General features: G+C 48.7%; 1 protein-coding gene across 4 annotated transcripts in view; it reads left to right on the top strand.

The window, feature by feature from the left end:
- The window catches only part of LOC101952321 (galactosylgalactosylxylosylprotein 3-beta-glucuronosyltransferase 1-like), a 51,808-nt gene extending 24,084 nt beyond the window's left edge, over positions 1-27,724 (top strand). Inside the window, exons 2-8 of one of the 4 annotated variants that reach the window (XM_005292660.4) lie at positions 3,624-3,826; positions 5,386-5,534; positions 8,175-8,710; positions 10,771-11,067; positions 11,642-11,749; positions 15,817-26,090; positions 27,159-27,724. In XM_005292660.4, the coding sequence (XP_005292717.1) occupies positions 5,423-5,534; positions 8,175-8,710; positions 10,771-11,067; positions 11,642-11,728 (1,032 nt within the window). In that variant the 5' untranslated portion in view covers positions 3,624-3,826; positions 5,386-5,422 and the 3' untranslated portion in view covers positions 11,729-11,749; positions 15,817-26,090; positions 27,159-27,724. Of the gene's footprint in view, positions 1-2,063; positions 2,203-3,623; positions 3,827-5,385; positions 5,535-8,174; positions 8,711-10,770; positions 11,300-11,641; positions 11,750-15,816; positions 26,091-27,158 lie in introns of those variants that run through there. The other 3 variants (XM_065573073.1, XM_005292662.4, XM_065573064.1) reach the window with 3 other exon arrangements.
- The last annotated feature ends 214 nt before the right edge of the window (positions 27,725-27,938 follow it).

Here is a 27,938-nt window from a genome sequence, read left to right as displayed (position 1 = left end):
AAGGAGGCATCAGGGAAAGGTCCCAACAACTTGCCATTGGTAGAGTCTTTTCTGCTGCCCAGGGCCTTAACCTGCTGCCTCCCCCTGCCAGAGCCTTTCACCAACGTGTGTAGATACACACCAGTGTGGACATGGTGTGCTTTTCATTGCAGCATGTAGCTATGCATACTGTATACACTGCTGCAAGTGGTGTGCAGTGTAGACATAACCGATGTTACTTTTCAGCCTGGGATGCCTTAGGCCGCTCCCAAAATCTGAGTTGCCCACTGCTAATATTGCATTTCAGTAGCAAAACGTTTTCTGGGAGTTAAACAGGCTGGTGATGGTCAACAGCTGTGGAGCCGATCACACCAGATTCTTTGAGCTACAGCCAGATGCTTCTTACTGCTCCAGTCACACATAATACAAGAAACAGTCAAACCTATCTCCAGAGGGCGTGGGTGTGTACACGCGCATGCACAAAACAGAAGATTGATGGATGAAATTAAGCAGAGAGATGTGTAATTGGAAAACAGCTCATGAAGGTTACAAGCAGCATATTGAAAGCATCCATCAGCCATCTAGCTAATGTTGTTAGGGGTGCATAATACAAACAGGGACTGCAGCAGGCATTAGAAAAAGAGGGGGAGAGAGGGATAGTCAGAAAGGAAAAAAGGAAGAGAAACTTAGAGAGACCATTAATAATAATAATACAATTTATATTACAGCAGTATCCATAGGTCCCTCTCTGAATCAAGACAAGAGCTGTGCAAACACATAGCAGGGGGTAGTCCTCTCCCTGTAGAGCTTACAGCCAGGAACTGCTGGGTGAAGTGTGTTATGCAGAAGATCAGACTAGATGATCATAATGATCCCATCTGGCCTTGTGATCCATATATTTCATTTAAGAAAATACACTACAAATGGGTGTAGCAACAAAAAAGCAGGGAATGGTGATGGGAGGAGGAAGGTAACAATGCTGGGAACACACAGTCACACAGACTAGCTGTGTGCACAAACTGATGACTCCAAGCCAATTAGAGTTCATTTTTAATTAAAGATGTAAATAAATACATCAACTAGATCTCAGTAGGTCCCAATGGCCCTCAGTTTGGCCATTAGCAATCTCCCATAGGCAACATGGTATAAGTGGGTTGCAATGAGGTATATAGAGGGGGACAGGTTGGTGGTTTCATTGGAGGGAATGCCATGCAAAAGGGGCAGTGCAGAAGAAACTGCACAAGCACTTGTGGGAGAAGTGGACAATCAGGTATTCAAGCTACAATGACTGGCAGTGTGGAGCTGGTAGAGAACAATTCTAGTCCTGAGAAACATACAGACTGGAGAAAGGGGAGTGTAATGATGCCAACTCACCGCTGCAGCACCTCCTACTGGTTGTGCTGGGAAATAGCTCTCTTGGACCACCAACACATCTTTTACTAGTGGTGTCTCACTCACCATTACTTCACTTCCTCCACTGTTTCCACCATCTGGACCCACGTTGCTCCCAGACCACGGTGTCCTCTTCAGGACACGGCCCTCCAGCTGTGCCCCTGCCCACTGTCTCCCCTCTTTCAGGGGACAGGCAGCCCTCAGTCCTTCTGCTTGCCTCAGCGGCCAACTACAATCTCTCGTCTAGCCCCTGGCTTCAGGGGCAAACTGCAGTTTGGATTTAGGCCACTCTCCTCAGTGGCAAGTAGGGGTAAAGGGGGAGGGAGGGACCGAGGCCTGCCTGCTACTAGGGACCCTATAACTGGCAGCCACTTATTGCCCTGCCTCCTAATCCCACTGCCTACTTTCCTGAGGCCACTTCCCCCGTAGCCCTAGCACCTTCCCTGCCCTTGCTTCAGGGCCTCAGTCTGGCCATGGTCAGCCAAGAGTTTCCCCTGTTGCTGTGCTATCTCCAGTATTCCTTCCCCTTTGCCTTTCAGGGAAAGATTACCCTTCCTCTGCTGAGCAGCCCTTTATATATGAGCTGCTCCAGCAAGCCTTCTCTTGATTGGCTCTCCCAATGAGCCCTTTTTGATTGGCTGGGTTCTGCACAGTCTCTCCAAGGCTGCCTTAGTCCTTCTCCTGCCTGTGTGGGGCAGCCGACCCACCACAGGAAGTGAATGAAACAGAGAGAAATGGAGAAAATGAAGGAAAGGGAAAGCCCCGCGACCCCCCTCCCCCAGCCAGAGCACGGCAATCCGAAGTGCCGCCGAAGACTCGGAGCGCCGCCCGGTGAGTACAAGCCCCGCGAATCAGGCCCCGCACTTGCTAAAGCCGGCCCTGCACCCGAGAACAGGCCAAGGAAGAACTAGATGCCTACAGGTGAAACTAGAGAACTCAGAGCCCTTGTTCCGTTTTAGGGCTTGAATTTCTTTTGTGACTGCCTCTATTTTCATGGTTCCTAGTGTCAGGGACAGGGCCGGCGCAACCCATTAGGCAACCTAGGCGGTCGCCTAGGGCACTACAATTTGGGGGGCAGCGACCGCGGCAGTATTTCAGCGGTGGGACCTTCCGCCGTCTCTGTGGGGGGCGGCATTTTGGGGCGGGACCTTCCGCCGCCTAGGGCGGCAGAAAAGCTGGCGGTGCTCCTGGTCAGGGAAGCTGCTCTATGCTGCAAATATGATAAGCCTGTGACAGATTCCAAGAACCTAGGGGCAGGGATCATTGTGAGAAATCTACATATATACAGGTACGTTGAACATCAACCAGACTGACTCCAGGCTGTGTCCAAGTTTGACCTTCCTCCCCAGACACATAGGACTCTGCCATTTGAGTAAAGAGAGAAGTCTCTTGGCTGGCACTTCCGTTAGGTCCCTTATCCATGCTTAGGACCCAGCCGCTAGAAGGCAGCCTAGTCACATATACTGAGCCAGTAAGTTACACTGTCTTCCTTTATAGCCACACAATGCTGTACTTGCTATCAGCGCTCCACAAAACACAAAGGGGCCAGCCGTGGATGTAGCGGTGTCCCTGTTAGGTTGGCCCCTGAGCTCCTGCCTCCTACCCCACACATCTGAGACCATCTGCTTCATAATGTGAGGAAGGGAAACAACTTCCTTCTCACCTCTGTGTGGGAGTTATTTATTGTTATTTATTATTATTAATCATTAATAATAATAATAATAATAACAATAATATAAAAGTAATGAAAAGGTTAAAGTCTTGGTCCCAGGAGGACTCAAACCTACACTTACTGTCATGCCCTCTGCTAGCTATCTCTGGTGCTTACATGGACCCCGTTACTGTAGTAGCACAGTGCCTTGCAGCCTGTAATATATTTATCCTCACACCACCCGTGTGAGCTAGGGAAGAGCCATTATCCCCATTTCAAACATGGGGAACTGAGGCACAGAGAGACTGAGTGACTTGCCCAGGGTCACACAAGAAATCTGTGGTAGAGAAGGGACTCGCACTCGGGTCACTCAGCTAATGTGCTAAGCTCCCTCTCTTCCACCATACTGGTATCAGGGCACTGCCCCTCCACGGGCTCTTTACCTGGAAGAGCAGAAAGGGGAGCTGGGAGTGTTGGGAGTTCAGGGTGATAGCTGATAGCAGCAGCTCTATGGTTCTCAGGAAGCATGGTCACAGTCGCTGCTTTTATTGCACAGGCGAAACCTCAGTCTTTGTGGCTAATGAAAATTTTATTCCCTTAGGCCTCCAGGGGGAGCACTGGTGCAGCCACTGTCTGGTAGATAGGCATGAGGGAAGAGGCACACTGGGAAGGCTCAATACATGCACTCAGAACCTGAGAAGAATCCCCGAGGAACCAGCCTCAGGAGAACAAGGGGAGCAAAGTCTGGCACACGCTGGTCTCAAAACCAGTCAACAGTGAGGCACTCTGCTGACAACGACAGTGGTGAGTCCTCAGCTGACAACAGGCAGTGTTGCTGCTGTGCAACTCAGTGTGTGCACATGGATTGCGGTGCTGCAGAAAGATTAAATCTCCATTACTATGCTTGGCTTTTGCTGCCTGTGGCATGGCACAGGCTGCTCATTTAATAATGGGACTGGGAGCTTCTGCATCCATAGAACGGAAAGGAGATGCTGGAAGTTGTATGGTAAATGAGGCTGGGGACTTCTGGAAGAAAAAGGATGGTCTTTGGTTATGACCCAAAATTGGCATCTGAATTGTGTCCTTGTTTCCGCCATGGACTTTCTGTGTGATGGCGAGCAAGTCACTTCCATCAATGTTTTCAGAAGTGGCCACTAATTTTGGATACTTTGTTAATTGGCTGCCCAACCTGAGAACCCTAGGACCTGATTTTCAGAAGTGTGGATCACTCACAATCCATCTTGAAGTCAACAGTAGCTGTAGCTGTCAGGGGCGCTGGAACAATTTATAAAGTGAGGGTGCTGAGAGCCATCGAACCAAACTATAAACCCTGTATATAATGGAAACTGCTTCCGGTTGGGGTGCGGCAGCATCCCCCGCACCGCTGGTTCCAGCACCTTTGGTAGGTGCTCAGCAATTGTGAAAATTCAGGCCCAAGATGTCTCAAGTTGGACACCCAATGAATGAAGCACCCCAAATTAGTGGCCCCTCCTGAAAATGTGGGCTTTAATGACTCTGTGCCTCAGTTCCCCTCCTTTCATAGGGATGTTTTAAAGGTAAATTAAGTAATACGTGTGAAGCACTCAGATTCCATGATGATGAAAGGCATAGAAAAGCCCACGAGGAGATTAATAATTCCATATGTAGTGCATGGTTTGGATGATGTGTCATATATAATGCAGGGGCCAGACAATGATTGAGGGGGATGAAAAGATACATTGATTAACTACCCAAGCGGTGAACACCATCTTTGCTGTGCGTTGAATGAGGCAGGGGACCTGTGCAAAAAACAGAATGTGACTGTAAAGCCTGTATTAGAATTAATATGTATAAGGAAGCTGAATTAAAATTAAATTAGAAAAAAGAATAGTAGGCATCCTTCAGCCCATTGCTGTATCCATCCTTTGTCCATTTGCTCTGCAGTTATTCAGGTCTGACGCACAACTACAGTAATGCTACAAATTCGGTACCTCAAGAGTCAAATTTTCAACTAGCTGAAGTGTCACTATAGGGCTTAGAAGTTACCCCCTTGGGATGAATGGGTTCACTAACAGCTCTCTTCAGGCTGTTGTTTCAGATTGCCTGCAGATTCAGGAAGGCAAACAACTGTGCATTGGGTATCCTAAATTCACATTTGGGAGGTATTCTTCACAACCATCAAGGCTAGAAACTTGTTCTTTAAAAAAATTACATGGAAGCTTGCACTCTGTAGTATTTGAACCAGTTGTGGCAGGCTCGGCACCATTCAGGATGCAGCCCTAGGTGAGCTGGACCTAGTCAGTTAGCACTGAGCTAGCCTTTGCTGGTATCTGTCACTCTCTGTACAAGTACCAGGTAGCTTACTCCATACTCTGTTCTGAAAGGTAGGGAGATGCCTGGGCGTTGGAAGCTCTTTGCAGCATGCTAAGGAGACGTAACCTTCTGACCACACTCCTGATTGTTTTGCCATGGGCTCTTCTTCTAACCTTGTGGCATCAGTACCCAGCCACCCGCTACCTCATCCTGCTGAGAAGTAAGTGCAAGCGACTCTGCTCTTCACACGATTACGGTTTGATCATAACAGTGTCACAGCCAGGGTGTTCCTGAAATGCATGCAAGGAATTATTGATGTGAGCGCTTGATAGGAAACGCTTCACAGAAAGGGTGAAACAAAGAGAAACTTGCCCAAAAGACCCCTCAGGGACTGACTTCTGCAATCAGGCAGGCAGTCCTTAAGAACACTCTCCGTTGTTTGCGGGAAGTCTGAGAGAGAAGCCCACGCTAGACACTATGGCTGAATGGCCCATATCCTCAAAGGTTTTTAGGCACGTAAGTCCCATTGATTTCAGTGGGCTCTAGGTGCCTAAATACCTTTGGGGATCTGGGCCAGTCTGCTTGAGGAATTCTTTTGTGCAGCAGAGCAACTAGTCTACAGTAGGATTTTTCTGTAAACCCTCCCACCATAGGAGAAGCTGCTGATGTTTTGGCGTTGTATCATGTAGCCCTGCTCTAAGCAGAGTTAGATGGCATGGGGCTTTAAACACGTACCTGGAGTCCTGACTATGCTATTAATCCCCTTCTTTGCTACAACCAATGGTGTTGAACTGGTGGGATAATTTAGGAAACAAATCTGAGAGAGTTAACACCCAGGCCCAACTGAACTAGCCCATGCTTAGTATTGAGAATAATGGATTTCATACAGTCTTGCTATGTAACTTTGAGCTAAGGTAAAATACAGGGAGCAGGCAGGACTCAGGATCAGCCCGCAGGCTGAAGGTAGGGCTATGGGTAAGAGAGACAGCTGCTTTCTGGTTACGGAATGGGACATAGTGTTGACTTGGCTGGTTTCTGCAAATGGAGTTGCTTGTGTGAAGTTTGCTGTTGTTTTTGCCATCTCTGTTCAAAGTAAACAGGACTGGGGTCCATTTTGTGAATAAAGATAGACTAACAGGAAATACCTGGAGTCTGTGTCCCGGATTTCCTCTTCCAAACAAAAGATGGCCCACTGCAAAGCTCCAAAGTGTGCTACCACTCAGCACAGAGGTAACAACCACAGTGGAGCTCCAGTTCTCACACCGCTCTGCAATGCATGGGTGGGCCACAGAGCTTTTCCATCTAGGCCACAGGGCTGATTCAGTCATAGAGTGACGTGTCAGCCATCAACCAATAACATTATGTAACCCCACTTGTAACGTCAGCATCCCTGGACGGGTCATCGGCAGCAGGGACTGAATTTGGGACCTCTGGATCTTAGTGCATGAACCTCTACTGCTTGGGCTAAGAGTCAATGCTCTGGCAGACTCATTAATAGGTGGCTTAGCCATCACTAGAGGGGGACAGAGCACCACACTGAGAGGGCATAGATTGCAGTGGCTTGTAGATCCTATCTGAATTTTTCAACCACCACATTTTTTAACAAAACATGGCCTTTTTTCTAATTTGGAAATTTGAATTAATTTTTTGGAAAATGAACTTTTTGGTTGTTTTTCTGTTTAACGTTGTTGTTTTTTCCTCTCCCCCTTTTGTCCTTTCCCCCTCTCTTTTTTCAAAAGTAAAATGTCAGGAGTCGGGAGGGGAGAAAGGGAGAAAAATGAAAAACAAAAAAATGCATTTTAATGAAAAATTTCCAATACACATTGTAACCCTCTGTACCTCAAAATAGCACTGCAATTCCAGATTGTACCCCGGGTGTATGGCACAAACATTTATCATCTTTCCCTTTCGAAAACTGCAGAAGGAAATGACTTCGGAATTTTTTTAAATCGTTTACAAAAATGATTTTCCATTTTTCAACCTGCTGCAGTGACCTCCTCCACTGGTGTACCCTGCCTGAGACTCATTTAGAGTTTCCTCTTTCCAAAGACCTAATGAATTTTAAATCAGGGTGGAGAAACAAAGAGCACAGTTACAATACAGGGTGACACATTCATCACATTAAAGCTGTTTATTTCCATGTAGTCTCTTCGCTAGAGCGGATGCAGGGTTTTCAAGTAACCAAGCAATATGGTTGCTGTAGTTTCTGAGGTTGGGAGGGGAGGCACGGCTGAGAATCTCTCCATCTGAAGAAGTGATGCGCAATATGATAAAGCTGCAGAAACTCTGCTTTATGACACATTTCCCTGAACCTCAGGGTTGTTCAGACCCAAGAGTTTGGTTCACGACCCAGCCCCTATACAAATTATTTCAGCTTTAGGAATGTAAGTTTAGCACAGTTCTGACATATCTAACATGCTTCGTGTTTGTTGGCTGTAGATTGCCTGTAAAGAGATTACTCTTACCTTGTACCATCAGCGCCACAAGTGAAGTCTAGGCAAAATTTCCTTTCCGCTGACATTTGGCACATCTTCCAGCCCTGAACAGGCTAGGTCAGGAGGAGCTCATGTCCTACCATTCACACATTCATAAAGGTCCCACCTGTGTAGTTCTCAATCTATTCTCCATGGACCACAAGTAATCTGCAGGGTGAAACCTCTTGAGAACCAAGCAGTAGGGGGAGGGGAGAAATGGGCCTATGAAAGGATCATTCTCTTATGAAGTGAAAATGCAGAATGAAAATGTTGTAGACCCAGGGCTCTTGCCCCAGATAGATCATAGATCGTTATCAAATGTCACCTAATGTAGCGGTGATCAGGCTGTGTTTTAGTCCCTAACTTCCATCTTCTTTTTGCCTCAGAAGAGACAGATGAAAATGCCACAGCTAAAGCTCGCTTCAACGGTACATCCCCATTGCGGGAAGAAGGGCTCCCATCATGCAGCTGGCAGCAAGCCTCGGGGGTGGCTCCAAAAGTCATCCAGAACTATGTGTATTCCCGGCCTCCTCCCTGGTCGGACACTCTCCCGACCATCTTTGTAATCACGCCCACCTACACCAGGCCGGTGCAGAAGGCTGAGCTGACCCGGCTAGCCAACACCTTCCTACATGTGCAGAACCTGCACTGGGTGGTGGTGGAGGACTCACCCCGGAGGACCAACCTGGTGTCCAACCTGCTGGAGAAGGCGGGGCTCAATTTCACCCACCTGAATGTGGAGAGCCCGCAGAGTCTGAAGATGAGCGGACCCTGGATCCCATCCCACAAGCCAAGGGGGACACTGCAGAGGAACCTGGGGCTGCACTGGCTAAGAGACAGCTTCAACAACACACAGCCACCAGAAGGGGTTGTGTACTTTGCTGATGATGATAACACCTACAGCCTGGAGCTCTTCGAGGAGGTAGGAGCCATTGCGCTTCATGAAAGAGAAGAACAAAATGTAGCTGTCGCCCATAAAGACTAGATCCTGCCCTGTGTTCTGCAGTTACAAAGGACCCCAACCCAGTGGTACTAGCATAGTTCTCCTGCACCAAGAGGGAGGAGGATTTGGTAGCCCCAGTCAAGGGCTCCACATCAGTGTGTGCCATGGAGCTCTGCTCCACCGGGGCTCCCTCTGCCTTCACATGCAAGATGGTTGGGTACAGGGCAAGTGAGGCCAGAGAGCTGATAGCTTTGCAAATGTACCAGCCATTTTTTCCCAGTGAGGAAGGAGTGCTCCAGCCATGGGATGCAGATACAGGGCAACTCCACAGCTGCTCTGTGATCTGCATGGACAATTCCATCCCTCTTTAGCCCCTGCTAAGTCATATGACCATGCTGGTGCCAGGACATGGCGCTAAGCCTTTGTGCCCATGGTGAAAGGCTCCTCTTACAAAGTCTGTTCTGGGAGTGAATGCTGTAGACCAGAGGAGGGTCAGGGTGAACTGAGTTGGTTTAAACAAGCCCCAAACAAAAACTTCACTCAAAACTCAAACCTGCCCTTGAGCACTTTATGGAGGTTGGAAAAAGTTTGTTCAGCTTTCCAATCCCCCATTGTTTCCCTTTCCTCGTTCCACTATATTCTGGGCCCCAGCTAGGAGAAGAAGAACAAGCATGCAATGAGAAAGGGCTATTCTCATGGTATTTCCAGCCCAGCTAGAAGCAGGAAGCCAAACCAGAAATTTTATGGGAAAGCCAATTGCTCTGAGTTTTCCAGTATATTGCAAACTCAAGGGGATGATCATCCAGTAAGGTTCACCAAAGCGTAGGGCACCACCCGAAACACACGTGCCCAAGTTATCCTATAGACCCCGTTTCCAATCCTCAAAAGTTATTTTGGTCTCCTTGAGGAGGACAAGAAGCCTCATCATCCTTCATTAGTTCATCCTTTCCTGCATCCCCTGTGGGCACTCTTAGGGAGCCCACACACTTCTAGGAGGTGGCCATGGACGGTACGGGTGAGAGCACAGAGAAGGTTGCTGGGGATGAGGGCAAGGGAGTGTCAGAAGAGGGTGGCTGGCTGTGGAGACTGCTTAAGTCAGTCATAGGGTGGAGTCAGTTGGAATGATTAGTAGGAATCTGGAGGCCTGGCCAGGGTTAGGTGGTTTAACAGCACTGGGAATATTCATGTTTCTATGGAACAATCAACACAAGGCCAATAAGAGGTTAGAGAGGATCTGAACATTCTGGGAGGAGGGTAGGATTCTGTCTTTCCCCCTCTGTCTCTGGGGGACAGTAGATGGCAGATGATTGGAGGTTAAAGGGCGGTGGAACAGTCAGGTGTTGAGTGGCGGAGAATGATTGGAAGGAAGAGGAGGAGAGGGAAGTAAAAGTGACCTCAGACCTCCAGGGCATTGCAATATCACCTCCCTGGCCCATAGTGTTGGTGGACAGAGTATCCTTCCAAGAGCCATTTGGTTGCATAGGAAGACACAGGTGGTGGGTACCAAGTGTCCATAAAACGGAAGAAAGTGAGATTGCTGCTGTGGTCGTGAATAAGGAGAGATTTACCTCTTAGTGATGGGATGATGAAGGGGATGAATGGGAGTGAGCGTGAGTGGGGGCAATGGGAAGGTAGGGTGATGAGAATGGGGTTGCTTTGATTTCAGCGTTGTGAAGAAGGGGATGGGGGATGGGAAGGTGGGCATGTGAGCATCAGAGCAGGGTGTTGAGAAGGTACAAGTACAAAGTCAACAAAGCACTTTAGTGGGCAGGAGGAGTGGGGGTGATCATAAGGATGAGGTGGAGAGGAAAGGATGGGGGAAAGCCTGGGGCATTCTGGAGGGTGGAAGTGAGAAGAGAGGAGGCAAAGAATGAAAAGGAGAAGGATGCAAGGAGTTAAAGCAGGGTGGTTCGCGCAGGTGATGCTGGGGGAAAGGAGTCAAAGGGGGATAGAGCAGTAGGGGCATGGTATACATAGGGAGGTGGGGGTGAAATGACAGCATTGAACCTTTCACTGCACTGCTTCTCTCTGGCACACAGATGCGCTATACGAGGAGGGTATCCGTATGGCCAGTGGCCTTCGCTGGGGGTCTGAGGTACGAGTCTCCCATAGTGAGCCCAGCGGGGAAAGTGGTGGGCTGGAAGGTGGTTTTTGACCCTAACCGGCCCTTTGCTATTGACATGGCTGGATTTGCAGTCAGCATCAGACTGATCTTGGAGAGGCCTCAAGCCACTTTCAAGCTGGAGGGAATTAAAGGAGGCTACCAAGAAAGCAGCTTGCTGAAGGATTTGGTGACTATGGATGGACTGGAGCCCAAAGCAGCCAACTGCACAAAGGTCAGCATGACAAGGGATTTCAAAGCACAGCTCCCCCTTCTGGGGTCTACATTAAACCTCCGATATACTCCCTCCCTCCACCCCAGCATTTCAGCCCCCTGCTCCCCCTGTCACGGTCCTTCCCATTCTCCATTGCACCTGACCTTACACCAAAGCACATTAGCACAGAACAATAGTTAGGCAGATCAGTTAATGTCTGTGAAGTGCTTTGCAGATGAAAAACCGTATGAGTCCAAAGAGGCATTATGGTTATTATGCATTATAATTATAGTATTAGAGGTGGGTCCCAGCTGCAGAATTCAGATCCTGATTCCCTCCCCAATTCCAGGGTTTGTGGCGGAAGGTTGATCTGGTGTCAGGCTCATCTCTCTTCATTGTTATTGTTTGTTTCATTTATGTGCATATTAATTTGTTGGGTATAAGAGCTCTAATAAACTCTGACGTAGCTTTCATTCAGACACCTAACATATTTTGGAGCCCTAACGGTTCAGGAACTAACACACTGGGATTGCTGGTCTTGATTTATCCATGGAATCCAAAGCACCTATGAACTCCTCTGTGTGTTTCTCTGTAGGTTTTGGTCTGGCACACCAGGACCGAGAGGCCAATGCTAGCTAATGAAGGCAAACATGGATTTTCGGACCTAAGGATGGAGGTGTAAAAGGAGAGACAGACCCAGGCTGTGAGTATCCCTGTGCCTTTGACCTTTGTACTGTTCTTGTTAATATCTCTCTGTAAACATCTAAGTGCAGCCTAGTCCACAGACACACCGGCCCCAGACCGGTCTCTTATTTGATCTGTTGAGAATGGTTCTATCGACAATGACTGAATGACCTCAGTGGCTTGCTCTTGCTGCTGAACGTAGTTCCAGTGACTGCTGGTGGTTACTGGAAGGGACTAATGTGACAAACACCAAATTTCCCAACACGCTTTGGATTTCTGGTGGCCTGGGGTTTGAATTCATGGATCAATATCTGTCCCTGAGGTTTTGGTTCCATGTCAAAACCAAATCCAGAAGGGTTTTTCTGGTTCTGGTTCTGATTCTGATGTGACCCAATTCTTATGACATGACTGATCTGGCAAGATTTCCACGGTTACAGCAGAAAAAAACCTTCAAATCCAGCTGAGCTTGTGAGATTTCCATCAATTGCAGGGTCCTGTGGCCAATGTCCTGCCAATGCAGGGAGTGACACGGCAACTGTGAGGGGTTGCTAGAACCCAAGGACTACAGTCACAGGAGGGCTACATAACCTCACTGCAGCCTACAAGAGAGGATTTTCTCCCCCTGATCACTGCAGAGACCTCTTCTGTCAAGCTGCTTTATTTGACACCGCACTTTCTGCCATGGCACACATCTGTTGCAAGGAGCAGTATGCTGAGTGCCTTGAGACCATGTGCATGTGCTCCCTTTGTCAGCAGCGTTGTCCCCTAGTTTTTGTCTTCACTAGGTTTCTTTGTCAAAAACAGCCCCCTCGCCCCCCAGTTCAGCTCTACCAGCGGTAACAATAATGGCAGCTCTAGCGTAGGCAAGAAGTTGGTAGCTGCCAGTGTCTTAATCACTGTGTCATCTAGACCTGCTTTGAACTAGGGCTGATAATGCCAAGGCTGCCTCGAGCCCTGTCCACACCATCACTCCCACCATTGCTGAACCGGTGGAAAATGAAGAGTAAAAACTCAGCTTTTGCACACAGCAGCAGCGTACACCAGGGCTGTGCATCTGTAACCCCTCGGCAGTCAGTGTGTTACAGGTCCCTCTCTGGGCCCGAGACGCAGAGGACTGGGGCTGCTTTAGCTGGCTCTAGCTCAAGCTGTAGAGACTGTTGTGTTGAGCTGTGGGGGTCTCTAGTTCAGTCCCTGGTGTATCAGCTGAAATGGTGCTTGTCACTCACTTGTCATGGAAGACACTCAGATCTCATGGTCATGGGCAGCCATAGAACTCCCTCTCCCCTACATAAACAGACTGATAGGTACTGTTCTGGCTACATATTCTGTTGTGCAGCATACTCCATTATGGATAGCAGTCGTGTAGGTTATACCTTTCTCCACTATTGTGCACCAAAAGGGACACTCTTTCTCTTCTGTATGCTGCTCTCTCCCTCTCTCATTTTATCCCTGATCAGGCACTGAGTCATCCTCTATAACAAATGCCATGCCCGTGCCACATACTATCTGAGGGATGGTTTCCTGCAGATAATTTGTTATAAGAAACAATCTGCAACCCAGATAGGGCTGAGATATTCATGCACCGCCAGTGGCTTCGCTACTGGAAAGAGTTTTGTCCCTTTCTGTGACTGTCCTATCTAGCTCATGTAGGCCAGATTCTCAGCTGGTGCCAACAGGGGCAGTTGACTTCAGTGCCCACTTACACCAACAGTGAAATGGACTCAACATCTTCAGGGTCCATTCAAGGGCAATTGCTCCAATATTCCAGGCTGTGTGTAACCCCCATTCCAGTAGGGATCTCCAAAGCAGCAGATATTTGGCATGAAGACACTTCATTGAAAAGCCCAGCAGCCTCAGGCAAGGGAGACTGCATTGGGGAGTACATCGAGAGCCAGACCACGCTGCAGTGCCTCCACTTAAAATTTTAACCCAGCACCATCAGTGGTGACTGTGCTAAACATCTGAGATCCCCATTTGCGTTTTTTGTCACTGTCCCTGATATCAGACCTGTTGTGTTTCAGAGCGTACCTAGACTCAAGTTTGTAGAGTCGGGTGTGGAGAAGACAAAAGTAAAATATTTCTCCCTCATTTGATTCAGGCTTCTGCAGCTATAGTACTAGGCATATTTCTGTCTTTTAGTAAACATGTGGTGTCTCTCGCCTGGGGATTTGTCCCTGATATGGGTTAGATCTCTCCGGCAGGGTCCAGTGCCTCTCGGAAGTCTCCCTTCCCTTCACTGTGATAGCTTAGATCCTGGGAACAAGGACCCAGGCAGACACTGCTTGCTGCTGGATTCAACACTTGATTAGCTCCCTGTCAGACTATTTGCAAGGCTTCCTGGCACAGGCTGCAGCGGGGTGCACTTCTCTTGGATACCACAGGCACAGTGCAAGGTGACATACGAGTCATGTAGACCTCACTTCAGCAGGTACAGCCATGAATACCATCTACTTCCTCCTTATCATATGCCCCCGTACCATTGATGGTGCCTCGCCAAATGAGTGCAGTGTGGTGTGAATCTGTGAGAGAACACCGTATTATCCATGTTAAAAGGGACATAAAAAGGGCAAAACAATTATACCCATGTCTTTGTCTTCCTTGTTTATGAGGGATAAAAAAAGGCCTGGAAGTTTAAAAAGTTTCTGCTAGTTTCTGCACTAGAAATTCTGATTTTGCTCACCTTGGTGTACTCTATGGAGGACTGAAGAACTGGTAGGATTAAGGACCATTAGTGAGGTCCTCAGCCCCCATTCCAACCCCTTTATGCTAGGCAAAAGGACAGGAATGACATAAAGGGGCCCTAAAAAAAACATATCTAGCCCGTGACGGATTCTCTCAGTGCAGGCACTGCAGAAGACAGCTATAAGGCTGTTCTTTGAGGACCACCTGCAAACCTTGGCACTGGGGGTGTGCCGTGGAGGGCTGGGGATAGGAGGGATGGGTCAGAGATGGGGGGAAATTCCTAGGGTTATCTAAATTAGGGGCCCCAGAGCAGCTCTAGATAAGGAACACTCAACGATGGCTTAATGCCACCATGGCACCTCCTCCTCCTAGGCTACAAGGTCTGGATTGGACCTCTAAGAGGCAAAACATCGAATCTCACCCTCTGTGATTAGTTGAGAGGAGAAGTGGTTATCATTCAGCCTCCTTAAAAGGCTTTTTAAAAAATTGTGTTTGTTAATACTTTGAGATCTAGTGATGAAAATCAGCATATGAGCGAGCTGTATATTATATGATTACTAATAAATACCTATTTACAAACACACTTCAGAGAAAAGCACTCTCTGTTAAACATGCAGTTCCCACTGCCCTGTGAATTAAGAGCTTAAGAAAGCTCACAAGCCACATTTCTGAGACCCCCAATAAGTCCTCCAGAAAAAAACAGGGATGCCGTCCTTCTATTATTAAAAAAAAAAAAAAAACAGGGAAGGGGGAAAACATTATTCTGTTTTACCAACCCTTTAGGCCCCCTTCTTGCATCATAAAGGAACAAAAAAGAACACAAACCTCTTTTTTTTTTTTCTTTGCAGCAGGCATGTGTGTGAGAACTGCTCAGGTGTTCTGTCTAATCTACCGTTACATTTTATATCATCCGTCTCTCTTCTGGGCCTGTGTATTGATTAGAGTCAACACTTCACATGCTATATAAAATAACCATCCTTAAGTACAGTGTTACACGGTATCCTTGTTATACGGCTTCTTCTTGCCTGTGTGGACAGGAAAAAAAATGATAGTGCTGCTTTAGAGAACTGTGATTTAACCCTGGCTAACACCCATCCACGCTTCAGTTACAGCCATGTCAAAGAACCCAGTGACAATACAATTGCCCCTTGACTCAGTTATGGCACTTTGTAGCATAAAGGGTACCCAACCATGCCCTCCAACCCTGGGACTTATCCCAGGCTATAACATGTTTAAAGAATACAACCACTGTCCCCCTTTCTATCCCAATAAATTGGGATAGAAAGTGTTGAACTGAGCCGAGGAAACACCCTGGGTCTCCTGATACAGTGTGTGGGATGCAGTCTCGAGGCATTTTGTCTGCATCCATACCTTTCTTACTCCATTTTTTGTTTGGTTCTGCAGGGGTACAGGGGAGAGTTTACTCCTGAGATGTGTCAACAGCAGCCTCCCACCTCACCAGCTTTGCTCAGCACTTTGTTGAAACCTTGGAGGAGTGCCCGGGTTGTGGCCATGTCTACCAACACCCCCACCGCCCCAAAGTCAGTAAAAACCAGGTCAGGGCTCATGCGGTACCCCATGACCATACAGAATTTCAGCTTTGACTTTATGCACTGGCCACCAATCCCTGGCTGCAAGAGGTCTCCTGGGTCCTGTGTTTTCAATCACTTGTTGGAAGGCAACTTCATCAGAAACAATCTAAAATCCCCACTGTGCTATCTCCGGGCTGAAGCAATAGCATCCGGGCTGTCCAGTGGACAGAACACTCAGTGTGCATCCTGGGTCCCCCAGCGAGGACATGAAATTTGAACTTCCGCAAGGCTTTGAGGATTCGGAGGAGGGAGATCTCGTGAAAGCACAAGGGGAAATCCACCAGCATAAGACAGGGTTGTTTTCAAAACCGTGTGAAAGCAAATCCAACCTGAGGGGTGTCCCTCTGAAGACGCAATGCTTGGCAGGGCTGTCTGTCTGAGACACTCTTGTCCATTACACACACTGGGGCAGGGGTCTAAGTGAGAGCACTTAATTCTACATTTCAGAGCTCAAGGAGGCACTTAGACATCTCCTCTAAGGAATTGGGTGCCTAGGTGCTGATTTGAGAACCTCAACAGAGAACTGGGCTCCATGTTTGGAAACTGGGGCCACACAGTGTCAAATCTTCATGTGCTCAGTTCTTTGGATAAACACCTTCTCCCATGCCAGGGAGAGGTAGGACCTCACAGCTCTTGTGCCTCATAGGCTGTCTTGCTGTGTGTTCTCTCCGACACTGGAAAGCAGGGGACAGTGCCTGGATGGACAGCCCTGTCCCCAGCCCTGGAATCCTTGTTGCACTAGCATGAAGCATTTGAATTGATAAAAAGTCTTGGATTGTATATATGGAATTCTTCTCTAAACTCCAGTCTAGAACCAGATCTCTAAGGAGTGGAGGGGAATGGACAGTGAAGAACCATAAGTCTCTGATCACCCTCTGTGAGGAAGGTCAGTGGGACAGAGAACATCACCATCAAGAAACAAACCTTGAGGAACTGGAAGTGAGGGACAGTAAATGGCAACTAAACAGCAGTGAAAGTGACAAGGACTGAACTTTGAGAAGAATGCTGGCGTGAGCAGAGAAAGGACTGTGTCCAGTCTGGAGCAAGCCTCATTCCCCTGGTGGGGCAGGACACAGGCAGCCTGGATAGAATTCAAAGAAAGAGAAGGCAATAGGAACTGAGGCTGAACAGGATTTAAAGCACAAGTGTTTGTACAGTGAGTGTGTGGGAGGGAGGTTGTTACTCAGATTTCTACAGGAAGAGTCCTTGAACAATCCTAAAAATGCCCTTTCATCACACCTTGGAAACAATTTTCCCTCACACCATAAAAAAACAAAGCCCCAGGCTTTCAAAATGCGTTGAAGCTTTTCATGGCTGGGGGAATTGGAGCAGGACATGTTATGAGTAACTGAGCCACCCCCAAAAAATTTGGGCAGGCAGGCAATTTATCTATTTGTTGGCTTATTTAAATTATGGTCCTTTTCTGCCTATTTCCTGGTTTTTAACCTGGCTCATCTAACATGATTATGAAGGAGATTTTTTCCTCCCCTGTTATCCCACACTCTTCTAGATCTCACTGAGGAATGGCAGATCTTGCATTCACTGCTGAAATACCATATTTCTTATTTTTTTTAACTGAGGTCTTTAATCAGCAAAATACTCAGAAGCACAGTAATAAGGGGAGTAAATTATAAGGGAAAGAAAGATGCTTTATGTGAGAGGGACAGGCGGCCTTAAGAGTGTGTCAAGTTTTCCCACTCTTCCAGCAGTCGCAGCCTGGACCGAATGTGTGCAAGTGATTGCCCCAGTCAGAACATGCCCACCATAGAATTCTGGGAAGCTCCTGAGAAAAGGACCACTAAAAATATCTGAGGAGTAGAGATGGGCCTTGTCCCACTCTCATGGAAGTCAGTAGCAAAACTTCCACTGCTCACTTCGAAGGGAACAAGTGTAAAAGGGAAAGCGGAAGAGAGATGAAACATATCTGAACAGAAGGCACGAGAGATAATGTAATGGGTGGCAAATAGAGAAACGGAGAGAGGCTTCAGTTTGAGTTTGGAGGGTCTCTGGCCAGTGCCCAAATGGGTCGATGTCCACTAACTGGCCACCATTTTGGCCATCTCAGTTTGGAGGCGAAGAAGTGAATAGGCCCTGGAGACTGAACTCCGCACTTGCTCCTAGAAAGAGTCCTTCCAGGGCAGGGGTGTGGCACATTGGCAGGTGGGTCGTGAGGGAAGCCTTTCTCTGCCATTGCCCATGCTGTACCTATCCTGGATCCAGAGGTGGTCAGTCTCTAGGATTGTCCATTGTCTGAGCTCTGCGGTCCCTCTCTCACCTGAGTGGGTGGGCCTTTCATTCAGGTGGGCCCAACCCACCACTCCCAGTCATCACATAGGATAGCTCCTTTCACCAGCACTAGACTGACACCAGCATTAAAAAGAGAAAGTGACCTTTTTGCCTCCTTTGTTTCTGGTATAAATGAACGAGCAAGAGAAAGGAAATAAAGGGGCTGATTTAAGATCTTTCACTTTCCCATGGGGCCAGGGTGCCCCTCCACTAGGGGAAGAGGAAGTGACATTGTTCAGTAAAACCCGTTAACTAAGGAGAATTGTAGACTCTGGTTCAAGCCTTGCTTAGGGCCCTCAGGGTATATCTACACTACAGCGGGGAGTCGATTTAAGATACGCAAATTCAGCTACGTGAATAGCGTAGCTGAATTCGACATATTGCAGCCGACTTACCCCGTTGTGAGGACGGCGGCAAAATCGACTTCTGCCGCTTTTTGTCGGCGGCGCTTACTACCACCTCCGCTGGTGGAGTTAGAGCGCCGATTCGGGGATCGATTGTCGCGTCCCGACGGGACGTGATAAATCGATCCCCGAGAGGTCGATTTCTACCCGCCGATTCAGGCGGGTAGTATAGACCAGACCTAAGTAAAACAATGGAGTTGCTCTGAGTGTAGTACCTAGTGAATGTTTCTATCTAGGTTCTTACATGGCCCTCATCACCATAGTAACTGAGCATCTCCCAGGCACTGGTGGATTTTTTTATTCTCACAGAAATCCTGCGAGAAAGCAAAGTATTATTTTCCCCATTTTACATATGGGGAACTGAGACACTGAGAGACGGAGGCCAACTCTACACTATAGACTTCTTGCTGGCATAGCTGTGTTGGTCAGGGGTGTGACAAGGTGTGATCTCTGACTGACAGAGCTGTGCTGACCAAGGCCCATAGGGAGATGCAGTTATGCCAGCAAAACTGTGCTTTATCTGGGATAACTTAGTTCACTCGGGAGGCTGGAGTAAGCTATACCAGCAAAAGTACAGTTTTGTCAGTATAAGCTGTGTCCACACTAGAAGCACTTTGCCGGTATAGTATACAAGTGTAGCTATACCAGCAAGGCGTTCCCCGTGTAGACTTGGCCTGAGAATTTGTCTACACTTGAAAGATTTGCCGTTATACCTATACCAATGTAGCCGTGCCGGCACATCCTTGTAGTGTAGACACAGCTTTGGCCATGTCTACACTACAAAGACTATAATGGCATAGCTACAGTGCCAGCGTAACTCTGTAGGGTAGATGCAGCCTACCGCAAAGAAAGGGTTTTTTCTGTTGCTGTAGGAACACCACCTCCCTGAGTGATGGAGCTAGGTTGACGGACGCATTCTACATAGAATCATAGACTCATAGAAATATAGGGCTAGAAGGGACCTCAGGAGGTCATCAAGTCCAGCCCCCTGCACTGAGGTAGCACCAAGTAAACTTCCAAGTAAATTCTTCCATTGACCTAGCTGCATCTACACTGAGGGTTAGGCTGGCATATCTACGGCATTCAGGGTTGTGGATTTTTCAGAACCCCGAGTTCCATAGCTATGTTGGTCTAAATTTTAAGTGTAGACTGGCCTTCTATGGCAAAAAAATAATCCTTTTGCTGGGATAGCCTATACCAGTCTCCCAAGCACAATAAGCTACACCAGCAAAAAAACTTTTGCCAGAACAGCTGTGTTGGCAAAAATCACATCCCTAACCAACATGGATAGGTCTCAGTAGTAGAGCCAGTAATTGCATTAGGCTACAGTCCAGTCTGGGGGTCCGTAATCACAAGACCATTCTATCAGTCTGCACAACTGGTTGTTTCTTCATAGAAGAGACTAAGGGTAGCAGAGAGTGCTAGTAGGAACTCAGGTGCATTTGCAGAGCTATGAGGAGGTCAAGAACTGGAAGAGCAAGGGGTGCCACATGTTAGGATGGCAGCTTTTCAGAAAGGTCCCAAGAGTGGGACAGCAGTGAGTGCTGCAGGTCAGGTTTGAGATGCATAGTTGGAGTTGGGAAGGGTGGATACAGGACTGGAATAACGGGAAACTGTGGGTCTGGTTTGCTGTACTTACAGTGTGGGAAAAGCATCACAGCCCCTGGATTTAAGCAGAATATTAATGTCTGATATTCATATTCTCTGCAATGCATTGGAGTCACCAAACAATGAATATTATTAACCTTTCCTGTTGTAATAGCAAAAAATAATGTTAACAAGAAAGAGAGAATGGCCAGGAAGTCATTTGTTTATAATGAATGGTACTGGGGCATTATTAAATATGCTGTGAAATGGTCAGTATAGAACTGTGGTCTTGCTTACAGTGCAAGCAGCTGCCTCCTTCCAGAAAAAAGGCAGTGACTTTATAATAGAGAATATACTGTGGAGGGAGCCTCTGTTCTAAGTCAGAAGGTTTCCAAGGGCCTTCTCTTGAGTATAGTCTTCATCTGATGCTAGAGCCATGAGGGAGGAAAGATAGTATACAGTTTCCTTCCTCCAGGGCTGTGGAGGCTGCAGATGTGATGGGGGTGAGGGATAAGATGGAGGGGAAGATGATTTCATTGTCTAAATTCCTCAGATCATGGCTTCTCCACCCCAACCTGATCTTAAGGTGGCATGGTCCTTAAGGCTGGTGACATTGAAAACTAAAGTGACCCATAAAAAAGACACTAAGAGATGCAAACCAGGGTTGGCGCTGCTTACCCCTAAGAAGCCATCACTGATGAGTTGCCTGTTTGTCTTCACTCAGGGAGGGGGCAATACAATTAAGGAAGTGGATGAGTGGGATATGGATATGTAAGGACAGTCAGTTCTGAATCGCAAGGTGGAACAGGAGGGACCAGGAAAGGTTTACAAAAGCTGAAAACCTGGTTCTTCTCCATCTGAAATCTTTCTCCCTTCAGTTCTTCTGCACACTGCATTTTGTATATGTTTTGGTTTACTATTCTAGGAGGGAGGCCAATCTCAGGCCCTACGGGACTGGCACAGAAATGCTAAGGCAGTAAATCCCAAACTATGGACCACAGAACACTTGGTCTGTGGTGAGCTAGCTTTTTCCATGGTTCTAATACTCCTCAATGTTTCCACCTGCTAAATCAGATTAAAATAAGTTAAAAATACATGAACTACTTTCCTAATATTACTTTTCCATGCAAGCAATTGCTGTGATTTCCACAGGAGTGTTCCACAGCTGTGAATCAGAGGATTGGATCAAGGCAACTGCAAATGGGAGAGAGGGTCTGGCTTGTACAGTTGTGAACAGTACCGGGTTTACGGCGCCATGGCCCTGGGCCCAGAGTTAGAAGGGGCCCCGGCCAGCCCGATCCCCCGGCCCGCTGAACTGGCCAGGAAAGCTGCCCCCGTCCCGCCTCTTCCCACCCCTGTTCCACCCCCACTCTGCCCCTTACCCCCAAACATCCTCCCTTGAGCTACGCATCCTGGGAGACTGCAGCAGGGGTCGGGCCCGCCCTGCACTCACTAGGTGGTGGGAAGTGGAGCGACCTGGCCCCAGCCCGCTCTGCTGGCTCCCAGCTACGCTGCCCGTGAGTGCTGGGGGGCAGTTCTCCCCTCCCCCCCAGTCCAGGAGCCAGGGGAGCAGAGAGGAGCGGGCTGGGTCTGGATCACTCTACTTCCCGCTGCCCCATGAGCATGGGGTCGGGCCCACCCTGCAATCACTGGGCGGCAGGAAGTGGAGCAACCCAGCCCCAACCTGCTCCACTCCGCCAGCTCGTGCTGGCAGTTTCCCCCCTGCCCCCCAAGCCTGGGGAGGAGATGGAGCGGTGGGGAAGGGGAAGGGGCATGGGCTGGGGAAGAGAAGGGGATGGGGGAAGTGGAGGCAGGGGGGAAGCTGAAGCCCAGCATGCGGCATCACATTGGCAGAAGCTGGGCCTTCCTGTTAAGCAGGCCTATCAAACCCTCACCCTGACAAGCCCCACCCCCCCTGCATCTGTACCACCCCAATGAGCCCCCCCCAGACACCCTCCCCACTGATCCCCAACCACCTGTATCCTCACCCAAATGAACCCCACCTCCCCTGCACCTAGACCCCTCCCCCCTCGCTGAGCCCCAAACACCTTCACCTGTGGGAAGTGGGGGCTGTGTGATCAGGAATGGGTGGGAAGATGAGGGCTGAGTGATGGTGAATGGGAGAGCACATGAGTCCACCTGATGATGAATAGGAGATGCTCCACACAATCATAGATGGGTGGGGGCATAGTCACATAGACAAGCTCTGTATTAATACGTGGCATGTGGGCTCTACTTTAACAGAAAGGTGAGGGCTTCCTGAACCAATGGTATAATCACTGATAACAGTGTTGCCCACTCCTAGGAGTTCATCAGGAGTAACATGATTTTGGCCACTGCTGCAGCCAGTCTCAAGATGAATCCAGAGGTGCCTGCCATCATGGGAGAACTTCAGCCCTGCCTGGGAGGGCGGGGTCAGAAGTCCCCTCTGATTGGCTGCTTTCCCCACTGCCCTGCCTCCTGGAGAAGAGCAGCCAATCAGGGCTGCTGCGGGAGGCAGGCAATGTTCTCACCCCTCCCCTCAGGAGGGAGAGGAGTTTTGAGGAGCAGAGGCACCATTCTCACAGGATTGGGGAAGAGGGAGCAGAAAGAGTCCAGCAACTCAGGGGGGCTCCACTTTCCCCTTCCCTTCTCCATCCCTGCAAGGCCAAGCCTGGAAGGGAGAGAGGGGTAGTGAAGAATCCGTGGAGTTGGAGGCCTGGGAGCTGGAACTGCCCCCCTCTCCCCCCCAGCAAAGGCCCACTTAGTTATGTCACATGTTCACATCTGCAGACAGGTCACATAAGAAGCAACATGGGACTTGCCAGCTATGACTATAGCGCCAGGATGGCCAAACTTACTGACCCTCTGAGCCACATATGATAATCTTCAGAAGTTCGAGAGCCGGGCTCAGTTGCCAGGGCTGAGGACTTCAGCCCACTCCTGCTGAAGCCCCAAGCCCCGGCAAGTGCCTCCCCTGGGGCTGAAGCCCTGAGACCCCCCTCCCTGCAGGGCAGAAGCTCTTAGTGCCACCACCCTGCCACAGGGCAGAAGCCCTGAGCTCCCCCCACCCCAGTCTGGTAGGTGGAGAATAGAGTGGGGACGTAGGGGGCTCTGCGAGCCGCACTTTAACTATAAAAGAGCCACATGCAGCTCGTAGTTTGGCCACCCCTGCTCTAGGGTCTGTATTGCCAGAAGGCAGCAAATACCCTGGTGAAGTGGAAAATCCTCCCCAAAAGGAGATTGCAGCAGTGTAAGGCAGCCAAAACCTCCTTCGCACTGTGGAGCATGCAGCCCACAAACAAGATCCCCAAAGGAGGATTGCACCGCATGGGTCAGGCAGCTGAGGGCTTTTACAGTGAAGGGATTAAAGCTGCCCTCCACTCTCCCTGACACTATCCCTATAGGGGAGCATCAGCTGCCCCCCTCTCCCCCCCCCCCCCCGGAGCCCACTGGCAGTGCCATTTGCATCTCGCTGCACCAATGGCCCTCCTATCCTGTCCCAACAGAACTCAGAATTCACTGCAAAAGATACCACCTGTGTGGAGCAGCAAACCAAACTAGACACCGGCAATCCTCCTAGGGGTAGTTTTTTTTGAAGTCCTCAAGTACATAACTCACTCATAAAAGCCAATGGACAGAACCCCCTTCTCATGACAGCATAGCAACAAGGGCCATCCCCTGAGAACACACCTCTAAGGGAGGTAGTTATCACCTCACCTTTAACTAAGGAGCCAGACCTGGCCTCTGCATTAATTAGCCGCCCCTGGGATTAAGGCAGACAACCACTGTGCTGCTTTTCACAGGGGAACAAGGCCTGGTATAGGTCCCATGGGGGAGAAAGAGAGAGAAAGTGAAAAAGAATGAATCTCATTAAATGGTGTGAGGTACTTTTCTCATTCTGGTGTCAAGTTCGAGGTGAAATTACGCTTGGAGGGAGGGGGACAGTGAAGCCCCCCTGGGATGTCCACAGTCCCTTGCACAAACTTAATTTCAGGCTCTGCTGAAGTTCTGCATTTTATAGATAGATAGACACACACACACACACACACACACACAGGCGTTTAATTTCTCAGGCAGCTGCATGAAAATGAGAAAGACAGACCGTTGGCTGTGAAGATAGCCCTGCGCCTGGTGCTTAAATAGCCACTCTAGCATTGTTTCTCTCCTCCTTCCCCCCATGCCACTGCAGCTGAGCTCAGGCGTTTTTAAAATGCCTGCCATCTCCCTAGCACACTTCAGTGGAGCCAGTTAATTTTTTTTTAAGCAGTCAAGTTAACTTTTCTTTCCAGACATCGCAGGTTTCTAAAGCAGCATTCACAGTGGGAAATGGTGACCGGCTCAGCGGTTTGGCCTGGGGTGGAGCCAGGAAGTTCTGACCCAGCTGCAGATCCCAAATCCAAACTTCCTCACTATTTGGGGGATGTGTGGAGAGGGATTCTGGTTCAGTCATTCAAGCGAAAATGGCTGGGAAACAATGGGTCTTGCTTCTGGTTTAATGGGAGCTTGGGGCAAAGGGTCCAGGTGACTCAAACATCCTGACAGTACAGTGTTACCCCTTTTTGACCCAAGCAGTTAGCCAGTTTTTGTGGTCCTGTGGGGTACAGTTAGGAGCAGAAATGGATGATGAGTCATATTTCTTTGATGTTTATTTACAAAGAATGTACAAAAGCCTGTTTTGGTTGGGTTTTTTTGTTTGTTTTTAAACACAGGGACTCAAATAACAGGAGACAGTTTCTTAGCTCACAGTTCCAAGCCCCTTTCCAGCTAGCGCTTAGCCCAAAAGAGCGCTCTCAACCTTTTTTCAGGGTCATGTTACCAGTGCTCCTATGACTGTATCCTTAGCTTTATGCTGCTTCTTTCTCAGCTTCTCGCTGGTGTTTCTCACTGCTGTTCTCACACATAGGCCTGGTCTACACTATGAGTTTAGGTCGAATTTAGCAGTGTTAAATCAAATTAACCCTGCACCCGTCCACACAACGAAGCCATTTACTTCGACATAAAGGGTTCTTAAAATTGATTTCTGTACTCCTCCCCGACGAGGGGAGTAGCGCCGAAATTGACATTGCCATTTCAAATTAGGGTTAGTGTGGACACAATTCAACGGTATTGGCCTCCGGGAGCTATCCCACAGTGCACCATTGTGACTGCTCTGGACAGCAATCTGAACTCGGATGCCCTGGCCAGGTAGACAGGAAAAGCCCCACGAACTTTTGAATTTCATTTCCTGTTTGCCCAGCATGGAGAGCACAGGTGACCACGCAAAGCTCATCAGCACAGGTAACCATGCAGTCCGAGAATCAAAAAAGAGCACCAGCATGGACCGTCTGGGAGGTACTGGATCTGATCGCTATATTGGAAGAGGATTCCGTGCTAGCAGAACTACGTTCCAAAAGACGAAATGCCAAAACATTTGAAAAAATCTCCAAGGGCATGATGGAGAGAGGCCACAATAGGGACTCACATCAGTGCCACGTGAAAGTTAAGGAGCTCAGACAAGCCTATCAAAAAACAAAGGAGGCAAACGGTTGCTCCGGGTCAGAGCCACAGACATGCCGCTTCTACGCTGAGCTGCATGCAATTCTAGGGGGGGCCGCCACCACTACCCCACCTCTGACCGTGGATTCCGAGGAGGGGGTACTCTCAGCCATGCCTGAGGAGTCTGCGGACGGGGAAGATGATGATGAGGAGGAGGATGTCGAGCTTGTGGAGAGCACACAGCACTCCGTTCTCCCCAACAGTCATGATCTTTTTCTCAGCTTGACTGAAGTACCCTCCCAACCCTCCCAAGGCATTATCCCAGACAATGAGGCCATGGTAGGAACCTCTGGTGAGTGTACTTTTGTAAATATAAAACATGGTTTAAAAGCAAGCGTTTTTTAATGATTAATTTGCCCTGAGGACTTGGGATGCATTCGCGGCCAGTACAGCTACTGGAAAAGTCTGTTAACGTGTCTGGGGATGGAGCGGAAATCCTCCAGGGACATCTCCATGAAGCTCTCCTCCATGAAGTACTCCAAAAGCCTTTGCAGAAGGTTTCTGGGCAGTGCAGCCTTATTCCGTCTTCCATGGTAGGACACTTGACCACGCCATGCTAGTAGCAAGTAATCTGGTATCATTGCATGACAAAGCCTGGCAGCGTATGGTCCCGGTGTTTGCTGGCATTCAAGCAACATCCGTTCTTTATCTCGCTGTGTTATCCTCAGGAGAGTGATATCGTTCATGGTAACTTAGTTGAAATACCGGAATTTAATTAAGTGGACAAAGGTGGCCGTTCCTACTGGCCTGTTTGCCTGTGGCTGAAAAGAAATCCTTCCCTGCAGTTAGCCAAGCAGGGGGTGGAGGTGGAATCATTGGCACTGAGCTTTTCGTGATTGGCTGGCAGGGATCTTCCCTGATATCAGCCACGTGGTTGTGGGGAGGGGTAAAGCGATCATCCCAAAGAATTAGATGGAGGGGGTTAGTTTGCTTTCTGCAGGGATCTTCCCTTATACCAGCCACGCGGTGGGGGGAGGGGTAAAGCGATCATCCCAGAGAATTGGATGGGTGTGGGGGGGTTAGTTTGGTTTCTGCTGCTGCACGTTAACAGGAAAACCGCAGCACACAATGGGGTTTGCTTGGTATGGGAAAGGAAGGTTTTATGAAGGTTGCAGAAGCCGAAAGACAATGGCTTACCATGGCCGCATGCAAGCTGAATTCTGTTGCCCAGCCCTGCGTCTGTGATCTCTAACACCAAAGCCGCAGGCACTCAATATAAGATGCAAAATGTGACCTTGTACCGAAATAACATGTGCTATGTAATGTGAATAGTGTTGTTCACCGTGAAAGAATTTAAGCATTGTTCTGTAAAATGTATCTTTTTAAATACTTCTCTCTCTTTTTTCCCTCCCTCCCGCAGCTGCAAATTTTTCAAGCCTCCCACTTCTGTCCCGAAGGCTATCTCAGATAAGGCGGCAAAAAAACGCACGCAAGACGACATGTTTTCTGAAATCATGCAATCGACCCGCAATGAAAGAGCTCATCTGAATGAGTGGAAGGACACGGTATCAAAGTACAGGAAAGATGCCAGTGAACGTGAGGCCATGAGGGACACCCGAGATGAGAGGTGGCAAACTGCAACGCTGGGGCTGCTGCGTGATCAAACGGACATGCTCCGGCGTCTGGTGGAGCTTCAGGAACGGCAGCAGGATCAGAGTGCCGCTGCAGCCCCTGTATAACCGCCCTCCCCCCTCACCATGTTCCATAGCCTCCTCACCCAGACGTGTAAGAACGCGGGGGGGAAGGCTCCGTGCACCCGCCCACTCCACCCCAGTGGACAGCCCAAGCAAAAGGCTGTCATTATTTTGAACTTTTGAAGTGGCCTTTTCCTTCCCTCCTATCCGCCTCCCAAACCCCATCCGGGCTACCTTGTCAGTTCTCTCCCTATGTTTATAATCAATTAATAAAGAATGCATGATTTTTAAATGATAGTGACTTTATTTTCTTTGAAAGCAAGCTGTGATCGAATGGGGGAGTGTGGTTTACTTACAGGGAATGAGCCAATCAAGGGGGCGGGTTTTCATCAAGGAGAAAAAAACAGAACTTTCACACCGTGGCCTGGCCAGTCATGAAACTGGTTTTCAAAGCTTCTCTGATGCGCAGCGCTTCCTGGTGTGCTCTTCTAATCGTCCTGGTGTCT

The sequence above is a fragment of the Chrysemys picta genome, chromosome 1 (assembly GCF_011386835.1).
Source record: "Chrysemys picta bellii isolate R12L10 chromosome 1, ASM1138683v2, whole genome shotgun sequence".
NCBI classification, from domain to species: domain Eukaryota; kingdom Metazoa; phylum Chordata; order Testudines; family Emydidae; genus Chrysemys; species Chrysemys picta.
Note: the sequence above shows the minus strand (reverse complement) of the source record. Positions and strands in the feature narration are given on the sequence as shown.